The following is a 12,612-nucleotide window of genomic DNA, read 5'->3' as shown; positions in this document are numbered from 1 at the left end:
TGATGCAAATGAAAACTTCTGTTAATTTTACAATCATCTCTTTATGTAATTAGGAAGTCTAAGCAAAGTGATCCATCATTACTTCCTCCTGACGACTTGGTTTATATGTTATATCTAGCGCTGATTTTCACGCAATTTCTTTTCACAGTTCCACGCAAGTTTCTTTTCATCGTTTCACATCCTATGTGTGGTCGAATGAAAATCCGCAACTTCGGTCAATTCTACGTCAATTGCTAAAAATGTGGTCCCTTTCATTGTTTTTGTTGACCCTTAAGGCTTTTTTTAGAAAGAAATTCTAGTGGATCGAACGTGTTTAGGGGGCGTGATCTCATCCACTGATACACAAGTTGTTTCTCACTATAACGAACTTCCTCAATGCTGCACTCAAGCTAAAAAAATAACTCTTAGTGACAGCGCTAGCCACAAGGCTCCTAACCGCTTTATTAAATCTTTTTCATTGTAGAGCATGAAAGACTGGGTTTCTAAATGTTGTCAACTACGCTTTGACCGCAAACGTGCGAACCGTGCTTCACCTTGCAATGCTTATTAAATGCATCGAGCAAACGCACGCACACGGCTCACGTGGTCAGTGCTCGTCGCCCGCCCCCTTATCGTGCTTTGCACGTCACGAAAACGCCTGAGCACAGTATCACCATGGCATGTCCTAGGATCTTGCCTATATTCAGTTCGAGTTGGAAATCAACCTTATAAGGACAAATTGCGTTCGGTTACATACAAAAACCTTAATCGCTTGCCTTGTCCTACGATTCGCTACCGTAAGGATGGACAGCCAGGAATATAGCGGTGTGTCAGGCTCATTTGAGTCCTACGCCTCAGGAAACAGTAAGTCGGTAATAGAAATAATCTGCTAAAATTTAGACCACAACCTTCGACCTTAGCCTAAGCTTACAATAATGACCTATTGACTAGTGGATATCAAATGATACATGATCGCGCATTGAGGCATGAATGAAGTATATAACGTCGCACTAAGTCACTGATAGCTCCAGCAAGAAACGATAATTATAAGGTGTTCAAACACAATATGAAAACCATTCGTTCCATTGATGGTATCTTCCCAAAGAAAACCATTGGCGCAAAAAAAAAACATGCGTACAGTTGGCTGGTGCATTGGTATGGCACTTCCATGGATCAGAGTTTAGTTTTTTGCGAAGGCTTTATAAGTTCGTGTTGAGTTCTTAGTGCTAATATATGCTCACTTAACTAACAATAAGTTGTTGGCATGACTTGTCCTTTGGGTGCCTACAAGTAAGAGCTCAGTGGTTAAGTAAACTGATGCCGGAATATGTAATCATTACGAAAATATTGTATCAAACACTCCGAAGAACATGCATTATTAGATACATGTACATGATCCCATCACGGTAGCATTTAATTTGGTTATGTTCAATTTCTAGACGTTTCATCTATTACAACGATCCGCTCCGATTCCGTGTTAACTAATTATAATAACCATGGTTTATATGGAAATTATAAGGGACGTATACTTACAACAACTCTTAATACGGTCTATATTATATTCTGGCCTGATTGATCTAAATCGAATTGATTACTCTAAAATAGTTGATTTATTAAAATACTGAGACGGCTTGCTTTTGAAATAAAACTGACTAAGGACAGATTCCATCCTGCAGATTATAGCGAATTTCAAGGGCCACTCGATCACCTGCGTCCTGACCTTTTGTCAAAGAGTTATCGAAAAAGGTGTAACGGACGGCGTTATTCTTTAGCAAATGACCATGATGCCCATGATAAGGTATGAACAAATATATCAAACCGTATTTATTTTTCGTATTCAATGGTCATTTTGATTCGGAATGCTCATTTATAGCAACCCTTCGGGTGAGTACGTCCGGCCTCATTGGCTATAAGACGACTGAAATGCCCGCATTTGCATATATACATGTATTTGGTAGTTATTTTTCGATTCTGCTGAAGTTTAATACAAAAATGTAAGTATTAGATTTGAACTTTATCGTTCGGCATAGAGATATCATTATTATTATTGTTAAAATTATACTGTTATCATTATCCAGTCAAGGGTTCCAAAGATTTTTGTAATTGGACGGTCACATTTTCGAGCAATCAGTAAATAATCTTTTTTCGAAACCAAAATAATCCGTAGACACATACGACGATTTTCCGTCACAACGATTTCCTTAATTTTTTCTAAAATTCACGCTTATAGACGGAGTAAGAAAATTTTATTTACCCACGTCCTACTAACCTGCATTACGTGACAGATTGTCCAATTCACTGTACAAGAAAAGGTCGATGGTGATGACGTATATGTAATCTTATATTATTGTAACAGATAGTAACATAACATGGTAGGGAAAATATGTAAATGAGCAGATATTTCTAGTAACGATTGTTTTTCAGAGGCCGGCCATCATCGAGTCTTCCAATGGGACAAAAATGATACACAACGGATTCAAAAAAACCTGGAGACTCATTAATCCAATGGAGGTTACGGTATGTCCGTATTTAAAGAACGTTTGAAATAGGTTCTTGTTTTCGTTCTTTTCGAGATTTCGCCTGAGACACTTTTATACCCGAACGAAGAAACATCGAGTCGTAGGGTTCGACTCCAGAACCTTGTTTGCTATGCCAGAAGTTGTGCAAAACGTCTGTATATATACCCGACCATAAGTAGCCTCATATTGAATCAACGTACGTATAGGTTAACGGCGTCAATTTGACTCAATAAGTTTACGGTCATATAAGGAATAAGCCCAAAGGTCAAGCAACTCGATGTTTTGATAAACACGTTTAGTGGTTTCTTTTGCAAAGTAAACCTATTTATTACGCATTTAGGTGATCTAATTATTTTGAGGGTACAGCTAACCCCCACCATAACATATTATACTTTTATGTAGAACAACAGCAGTGTTGTAGCCTTTTACGTATCGTATACCTGCTAGACTTAACGTGACTGCGTGGCATCCTTCCTGTATAGGTACTTGGCCTTATCCGACGCAACGTCAATACAGTCCACGATATGGTAGTGGTCACGTGTGCGGAAATCGACGACGACGGCGTGCTCCACCTGGCCAATTTTCTTGGCGAGGAAATTCCCAAAAATCAACTCCGCGAATCTTTGAAACCTCTTGCGGTTCAGCAGGTCAACGAAGGACAGCTTGTCTGCATTCGAGGCGAACGTGGAGTGCTTGCCTGCGTGGTGACCTCTATATCTAGCCCAAGAGGCAATCGACATCAAGATCGCTACGAACTGCAAGTGCTTAACCGGGGGTGCGATGGACAAATTGTAGCAGGTACTAAGCACATTATATACTCGGTCTTCACACTGTTCTCGCGAAAACACTGTGGCTTGGTGTAGCTCGTAATGCTGCTGGTTACGATGAGCCACAAATTTTACCAAACCCTAATCCCGAGGCAGAACAAAAAGCAATGTGTTTTTTGCAGAAAAAAGAGATGCAATACTACAACAAAATAAGCATTATGGTGCTTGTTCAGAAATGAAGGTTTCTTTGCAGAGCCCTTAGAATCAGCTATGATGTTATATGCTCAAGTGCGTGTACAAGTATTTTATGCGATGTAAGAAACGAGTAGTCAAAACAAGTGGTCGAAATTATCCTTAACCTATTATCATTTTGGAGCAATTTATTGACTGATATAGGGGCAAATCAGTAGTGGTTCTATTACATTTCACATCTGTCACGTTTATTTTTGAGTACACTCAGATTCAAATAGGATTTATTTCTCTATTTTTGGTTATTATAATTCTATACTAAATTAAATACTAGAAGTTTACATTTGGGTTGTTTTTTAACATCTTGTAGTATTCTAGTTTATTCTAGCTTTTAGCGTCTGTGGATTTTTGATGTGTCGACTATGTGTGATTGATAAACTCATAAATTGCTATGAAGCCATGGTTTCAAAATATTATATTACGTATAAATGTGGTTAACGAGAGCTATTCTTAGCTGATTTTGTACTTCCGAATCATTTTTGCCCCCGTATTTCTTACCTATTACTACTATTATTATATAATATAATCGTTTTTGAACGTGTTTAGATATGGACTTCACTAATAACCTGCTATTGTTCTTGAATAGTTACTAATTAGCCAATATCGGTTATAGGCATGATTTTTTTATTCGTAATGATCGTCGTCACCTGCACCGATCTTTCTTTCTTTAACCACGTTGCCATAGTCTTATTTCTACATTGAAAAAGGAGACCTTGAATGAGAGTTAAAGCATGATGATCAGTGGGATTTGGATTATTCTTAATATAGATCATTCAAGTGAAGCCCATGATTTATGAAGTATCTAGGATATTTGACATGTATAATATCCAGAACCATGTTTCATCCCTATATCTATCTGAATCCGATATCATGTATTTTATTGGGTTCACTATTGTGATCTTATTACAATCACGCTAATGCATTTTATCTGTTCATATTGATGATAACAATGAACACGCCTTGCTATTTCTGCTGATCCTCGTCAGGTACTGTTACAATGAAACGTCGCGAAGTATACGAGATGCCAGGACTATTTTTGGTCCGTCCGTTGAATCCGATTGAAACAGTTCCTGCGCCACTTGAGGCTGCTCGCTTCGTCCATGACATGACTGTCTTAACTTTAGCGCAAACATATTTCTTTACCATCCTATTTCAAGGGGGAGAAAAGCTTACGAACCATCCAGGACAGGCTGCAAGTACGTCAGGCAAATCGCCTAACGGCAGACCTGAGATTAAAGTCTCGCACCAATTGTTGCTGGTAGACACACCGATGTTCGGTTTTCTCATCCCGCTCAGCGGACTTACACCTGACCGGGTCGCCAAATGCAACCGCTACTTAAACTAATTAGTCGTATGGATAACGTGCGACTTTAAACATTTGCCATAAGGAATAGGGGGAAGCTCTGCTGCCGGCTCAAAACTATTCACGTTTTTTCTATTAGATTTTATCAATAACATCATTATAATCCTTTACTTTTACGAAAATATTTGGCGATCAGGACGGACGAGTGTATGGGACAGGTGACACCTCATGAAGGGTTCCGTGATCTGAAATAGCTTGACAATGGATATCATCGTACATGACAAGGATACCTGTCATGAGTTTTTAAACAACTCCATTAGGCTCATTATGCTGATGTATTGGAAGAATTATACATTACGCTGTAATAGGTCAATAAGTAAAAGGTTAAAAAACTAATTGTAAATTTAGATAGAATGAGCCAGTTAAAAAAATATGTTATTTAAAAGAAAAAAAATCCATTAATAAAGTCAGTCAGTTATACACGCCTTTGGTTACCAAAGGACACTATGAATCGTCTGACATAAAAAGGTATACGAATTTTTATTTGTACCGCAGACCATGTAAACGCGAATTTTAACGTCAAATGGCCGTACGAATAACCATCCGTGGAAATTTTACAAAATAATTGATTATTAACTCTCCAAAGTTGTCATACAATGAAAGATGTCGTTGAGTTATAACCGAGCGGACACATTAACTATATTACGGACGGTAGGTAGTGACAAGAAGTTCCGAAGCACAGATTAAACCCGGTGGCTTACAACGAAAGTGCCTCAGTGAATTAGTGATATTAACTTCAGTTGTAAACATTCGAATCAGTAAGAAAGGCAGATTTTGTGCGGCGAGACCCATAGAAAATTGCGCCTGGTGCAGTGCAATGTTCTAATAGTCAGTATTTTGCTCTCAGTTGCTAACCTAAACCTAAAATGACTTTGTAAACGTGATGAAATTGAATCAAGTAAACAACTGAAGATTCTATTGCGAGCGAATCCACATTTCTGAATGTTCCGTTAAAGCAATGAGGATTCATGAAGACTCGCTGTTCTTATTTATAGGTGCCAAATTGATCGTTTATTAGTACCATCATATGCTGCCTGGTACCTCGATCAAACAATCCAGAATACTTTATAAGCGCTATTTTAGTTGCAACGGTAGTCCAAACCCGACTGCGAACAACGGCATCTGTACTTAAGTGCACCTATAGGTTCGCAGTATCATCCGTAATAGCTAAATTAAGCATATACCTACTTACACCATTTAAAGCAAGAGACAATTCTCTAATATCGTATCGGTATACAAAGCATCCACATTTTCATTTACGTTATTTAGAAGAGTTGAGCAGGAAGTCATTGTCGTCAATGTACCTGTTTCCAAGCTTTGTAACTCCAGCTGCAAATATTTCTAAACGAACCTCTTCTAAAAGACAATGTTTTCCATTTTCGCGGTAATGTTCATGCTCGCTCGAAAGGTTTGTGGCAGCATTGCCTGAACGATTAGTAAATAAATTAGCCTTTGAACTATTTTTTTGACACTTTGTGCCAGTCTTTTATTTCGTTTGTCAACGTGAAATATCTGAATTGTTGAGACCTCTCTTTTACTCTAAGACCTGCTTGCTTGATCGGTTCGCAACCGTATCTGCGACCCATGAGATATTATCTTTTGCAGCTACTTTGAGATTTCAAAATTCGGTACTACTTTTTTTGCAAAAAGGGACAACAATTCATGATTTGAACCATTGAACTTGAGTAGATGCGTGTAAAAAAATATCAAACATTTTCAATCCCTGAAATTGAATAAAATAATTAAAGGATCAAAATAAAAAGCAATGACAGCATATAAAATATAAACAAAAGTTATTATACACATAAGAAATATGTGGCGAAAATTTGGCAGAAGTGGCTCTGGCTTCTGTGTTCTTCGTAGCCGAAAGTTCACTTCTCCCAATAACAGATTCACCTCGTACTGTAAGCCAACTTTTGTCCCACCGATATGGTAGGACCGTAATTTAAGAGAAAGGGCTCTCCTGCGGTGTTAACAGTTTAATCTCTCTGATACCAAAACTCGTTTACCTCTAACAATAGACGCAAAAGCCACCAATTACATGACAGTAAATAAAAAGAAAGATTGTTTGAATGAACTGATAGGGAAACGAGCCTCGATATCGCAGATTTTTCCAAACGGCTTTCCGTTTTCTCACTGAAATTAGCCTCGCAAAGCCATTTCACGCTACACGTCAATACTAAACTCCCTTCATTTTTTAAAAGATAAGTAGCTCGCTTCTGCTTGTCATTATTGACTGATGCTCTATTTCATTTCTTATTATCAAGCCCATAAGCCTCAAACTTGACGTGGCTCTGAGTCAACAGAAGCGTTTCAACTTCATTTAAAGCAGAAAACCATAGATCGCGAATTCTAATAATAGTCGTACAGGAGAAGAGTAGCTGCCGACAACGAACGGGCAAGGGAACACTGGAAAAATATTAATTGTCAAAGACTTAGATCAACAAGGAGCAAGCAAAACGAATTGTTATCGCATCGAAGTTATTTTAGCTGAAGCACAATTTTGATTCGATAAACAGACGATTTGCTAGGATATCTACTAAGGATACTACTAGGATACATAGGATTCTGCAAAACATCAGTTCCTTTTCTTTCTAGCGATTGTACATATATGTAATGCTTGTTGCGTATTTGACCATGTAAATTCTTAGACAAATTCAAGTGTAGTAACTTATTTTTTGTTAGGCAAAAATTGGTAGTCTTTTCTACGCTTTGTGGGCGGGCAAAACAGTTGTATATTTCCGGCCTATCATATTTTACGCCTAATGTTTTTGTTTAATTGATAGGCGGGAGGAAAGGTGTCGGTCTCAGGCAGGACCACCCTAAGCGACATAACTGCTTCAGCTGAACAGTAGGAGCTCAAACGCATTTGATGATTCTATTAGAATTACGACGCCAGTACGTCTGAGCAGCTGTAGACGATTGAAACATGGGATCTACAGCGTCGTAAAGTGTGTGAGCTGGCTTTAGCCTTACTTCGAAAAGCTTTCACGAGTTGGCCTAATCATGCAGTGGTACTTGTATAACATAATAATAATAAAAATAACTAGTAAGGTAATTATAATCATAATATTAAATAATACTTTTATCTACATCGCCTACAGCCCGTAACATACCGCAGTTTGGTCTTTTCGTTTACTAAGTGCTAATAAATGGTTCACAAAGCATAGTGCTGGTGCATATATCAAATCTATGAATGAATATAGTTAACCATTATTAGTTTTTGTGAATACAAGTTTCCTGATGGGTAGCTCATGATTAAACTTTAGACATAAAATACACACATATGGTTCGGCCACGAAAAACACTTGAGTAAGTGTTTTTGTAAGTATACAAATGAGAATTTCCAATGGAGGCTAAGTAGCGCATTTATAGTACTGCACATGTACAGGATTTTAAAGATGCGCAGCTAGACTTTGTAATTACTAATCTTTGCTTATCATATAGGCAGGAACTTCGCCACTTCATGGATAGCATTACATACTAGGCAGGAATTCATATTCTAGCCAATGATAAATTTCACTCTATTGAGAGTCATGGCTCTTCACTCATAGCACAATTTACTACGAGTCTTAAAACGTTGTTCTTAAAGAGGTAATTGTGCCATTTATCGGTGAAAAAATTCAGCACCTTTGTTAAGAGCACGGTACAGTCAGGCACAAACGCACATAGAACTACATGAGGTACCGGTTTCAATAATTTGTTGACTTCAATTGACAATTACGGCGCAGGTGTGTCAGCAGATCTTTTTTTTAAATCGTGTAACTATATACGATTTTTAACGAAACTACCTGTTACACGTATAGCGATCACTCAATGAAACATTAAATGTCCAACTTATATATATAAACTTATAGCAATAGTGATCCATACTATTGGTTGGCCTAATTGGTACAACCATAATATTCGAATGAAAGAGAAGAGCACAACTTGAGACAAAATCCGAATGAACAGAAACTCGAAAGAAAGAAAAGAGCCCAACTCGAAACCTTTCACAATCAACTTTTCACTTTTTTTTTTATTTACTAACAAGAATCTTATCACAGAAGGGTCTTGACAGATCGTTCCCTGGTCTAACCATCCTTCCGTCGACCAATCATTGTTTTCAATGTCTTCCTCAGTTTCTAAGACCTCACCGTTAGCAACAACGGGACATTACGGCCTGTCTGCCCGAATGTATCGAGGTGATCCAGCAAATGTTTTCCCAGGGCCGAAAAATTATTTCGGACCCTGCTTTTCGTTCCGGATAAATTGTTCTACCGTCAGGTTCATTAAAGCCGACACGTCTCGAGAGCACCTCACTGCTCGGTGACAGCAACTACAGCTGTGTCGTCAGCGGTCACTTCAGCATCGGCGGATGTCGGGCTTACCGATGCGGCGATGGTATTGGAACGAGGTACGAACACCGGCGCGTCGGGGTTAAGCGCAAGTTTTGGTGCGTCTGGATTCAGGGCCAATTTTGGTGGCGACCTGGCATTCACGGGGTTCATATTGATATCGTTATCCTTCATACCGTCTGCCGGGAATTGCACGTCACAGCTCAGGGCAATCGGAAGCGTCGCGTTACCGGTTTCGAGCGATAACAGCTGATGGACGCACGAACGTCGTCGACAAAGAAAGATGCCGGCGGCCCGGGGATTGGCAGCTAGTAACGCAGACGAACAAGGACACATCGCCCGCCGTCTATCCATCCATTCCTTATACTGGCTTTCCTGATCCTTGTGACTTTCGTGAGAGGTTGACCTGGGAGGCAACTGCATTGAATGGACATGCCTATGCGAGCCATGCATCTCGTTGGCGTAACCACATTGTTCCAAGCTTTCCAAGCTAGAGCCACCGGGACCGTATAAAGTGCTTCTGTACGACGAAGTATGACTGAACAGGGGCAGATCGGAATCCACGGCATAGTGTCCGTATGACGGTGACACGTGCGGCTGGTGAGCTTGGTGACACGAATGCTGGTGAACGTACGATCCAAAGAGGCCGTCCCTCGATAGCGACAGTCGTTCGAGCAGATCGTTGTAGCCGGCGTTACGCACCCGGTTGCTGGATACGCTGTGGCTGGTCATATGAGACAGGTTACTTAGTTGGAGAATTGAGCGAAGTCTAGCCGAAGGAACCGCCGTTTCGGTGGGAGCCTTGATGAGGTTACGAAGAGGACGGTCGGATTCGATCCCAAGATCACCTGCATCGCGTCGCCGAAATAACTCGACGCAACTGTGTTGGCCTAGACTATTCTCCCAGATGGCCATGATGTTAAGAACCTATTGATGATTGATACTGTCGTGTGTTCTTGGACAAATAGTGGAGATTAACACAGCGAACGACTTCGTTGGCATCTCAGAATTAGATAGCCAATTTCGCTACAAGAATCTGCACACGTTAAATCGTCGTGACTGTGGCGGGAATATAGGTACAATTAGAAAACCTTGTTACTGCCGCCGCACTACAAGATACGATAAGTATTACTACGACGATAATTTAATTTATGATACGTGAATTGCTTCGATTATAGATTTATGCCTACTAAGCAAGCAACATGCGAAGTTTAAGCCCTAGTAGCGCCATGCAGAACAATGCAACACAATCTTCAAAATGTTTTTAAAATAACTATATGGGAAATGATTTTTGATCTTAATATTTTTTCCGTTTTCGTTTATTATGACAACATAAAGCGCTAAAAATTTCTAGCTCAAAATTACTAAAGGTTTAAGGTAAGCGCAGATTTTACGTTATGCTGCTGCGAGCCAAAATCGATCAGCAGTTGGTCGAGTTTCTACCTGCATGGCAAAACAAAAGCTTTTCATACAAGAATGTATAAAGAAGAGAGTTCCTTCAGTGCTGAGATTGCATTTGTTCTACGTTTTACATTTGACTTGACGACCAGCATTACTGAACTTAATCGGGGCTTCAATGAACAACTAATGTGTATCGATATATATGTCGTAAAATCTAACCAAATTGTGATGATACAATATTTCGAATATCACGGTGAAGTTGTGGCAATTTAGAATCTAGATAACCTCGAACGAAGTATCACATGTAACACTGGCTATACCAGTACACAGATATTAGGGACAGGATATTTAATGAAAAAATAAAAAAATTCTTTGGTTTCATTGTAGCGGTCCGCTAGCAAAGTTGGTGGTGTCTAAAAGGCAACCTCTTAACTAACAGCTAGACGACCTAGCCTTTCCATCTTAATGCACTCGGTAGAGCTACAATTTCTTTTTTGCAAGGTTACACTAATATTGTAATAACAACTCAACATATACTAAATGATACATATGATTAAACGGAAGAACAAGTAATACTGTATAATTCATCAAAAACTGCATGTAGATCTCAACTTTCATCAAAACGATTCCCAAAATCAGGTTGTTAGTTTAAGCAAAACTACAACTTAAGCGACGAAAATATCAGCCTAATATCAGTGCTGAAGCTTGTCTGAAGTGATACCATCAATACTTTCTTGAAACTCAATATCTGAGATATTACGAGGAACACTTGATTGTCGTTCGAAAGCGTACCACGAGTTCTGAAGCCACAAAATACTTAATGGACATTGTCAATTCAGGTATTTAATGTTGTTATTATTATTTAAATTATACCCACAGACTCGTGAATTCGCAGTAAATAATGCGGCACTTGATAACTACGCAACGTCCCATCCAATCATATCCTAAATAATCAAGGAGCGCAATCTTATTTTTTTCCAAATCGGTCACGGTCGTTTTTAAGCAAAAAAAAACTAACCGTTGGGTACCATTCAACTCGTAGGTGACCGCTTCAGAGCTCAGATGAGTGCTTGACAAAATCAATACAACTTGCATGTGATATCTTCGAGAGCTTGTTTTTTTGCTCCAAGTCAGGATTTCTGTGTGTGCGTTAAGCACTCAGATGCGTTCGTCGTAAAAGGCTCCATAATTACAGATTTACTTATTTAGGTGGCTATTGTATTGTATAAAAGATTGATGTGAAGCGTATATAGGGATACGGAGGGAGTAAAAATCTAAAGGGGTTTCTATAGATACTAAAGGTGAGTAAAGGCTTGACCTTCGTCGCAACTGCACTAAAAATATGCCTAAGAATAGCTCTATCCGTTCACGGATCTGCAGATTTAAAGATTGCACTGGTAGCTTACGCATTTACATTGTCACAGATAAACAGGGCGATATTATGCAACATATATATTAGTAAAGAGGTAATATAGCATGTATCCATCTGTTCGTTTGACAACGAGGTATAAATTTGAATTTTCCTCTAAAAGTGTTTCCTAGAAGCTGTTGGTACCGTTTTACCATGTTTAAAGATCGTCTTTAAGTCTCTAAGTCGTCTTTTTAATAATAATAATAATAATTATTATATAAATATATATTTATTAATAATTTTATTATAAATAACGACTAATCTAATATCAAGCAATATTTTTTTAGCGGTACAATGATGTGTTTGAACAGAAAGTACGACAGGACGATGATACGTCCGAGTATCTCCACGTACTGAAGTACCCGTAAATGTACATTTATAGACCTAATAGACATATCGCAAGGTCATGGTAAACCAGCTTTTCGGTTTTTCATAGTAATTGTTACTTACATTGCTAAGTAGCACTAGTTTTTGCTTTACACTATGACGATTGCTGACTTTATCTTTTGTACATTTTAAATTCTTTGCTGACCAATGTTTTCGTTTTACCATAAAGGGAAAACGAGCAAAAAATGTACTCTTTCTC

The 12,612-nt window shown here is 38.7% G+C and overlaps 1 protein-coding gene across 4 annotated transcripts in view; it reads left to right on the top strand.

Annotated features, from left to right (window-relative positions):
- Positions 1 to 576: 576 nt before the first annotated feature.
- Positions 577 to 12,612, top strand: part of LOC111266098 (uncharacterized) — a 14,909-nt gene continuing 2,873 nt past the window's right edge. The window contains exons 1-5 of one of the 4 annotated variants that reach the window (XM_022843282.2): positions 581 to 843; positions 1,656 to 1,777; positions 2,404 to 2,496; positions 2,981 to 3,296; positions 4,501 to 6,348. In XM_022843282.2, coding sequence (XP_022699017.1) covers positions 783 to 843; positions 1,656 to 1,777; positions 2,404 to 2,496; positions 2,981 to 3,296; positions 4,501 to 4,859 — 951 coding nt within the window. In that variant the 5' untranslated portion in view covers positions 581 to 782 and the 3' untranslated portion in view covers positions 4,860 to 6,348. Of the gene's footprint in view, positions 852 to 1,655; positions 1,778 to 2,403; positions 2,497 to 2,980; positions 3,297 to 4,500; positions 6,349 to 7,663; positions 7,831 to 12,612 lie in introns of those variants that run through there. The other 3 variants (XR_002683887.2, XM_022843283.2, XM_022843284.2) reach the window with 3 other exon arrangements.

This window comes from Varroa jacobsoni, unplaced genomic scaffold (genome assembly GCF_002532875.2).
Source record: "Varroa jacobsoni isolate VJ856 unplaced genomic scaffold, vjacob_1.0 scaffold_1052, whole genome shotgun sequence".
In the NCBI taxonomy this organism is placed as follows: domain Eukaryota; kingdom Metazoa; phylum Arthropoda; class Arachnida; order Mesostigmata; family Varroidae; genus Varroa; species Varroa jacobsoni.
The sequence above is the reverse complement of the archived record's forward strand: the minus strand, read 5'-3'. Positions and strand labels throughout refer to the sequence as shown.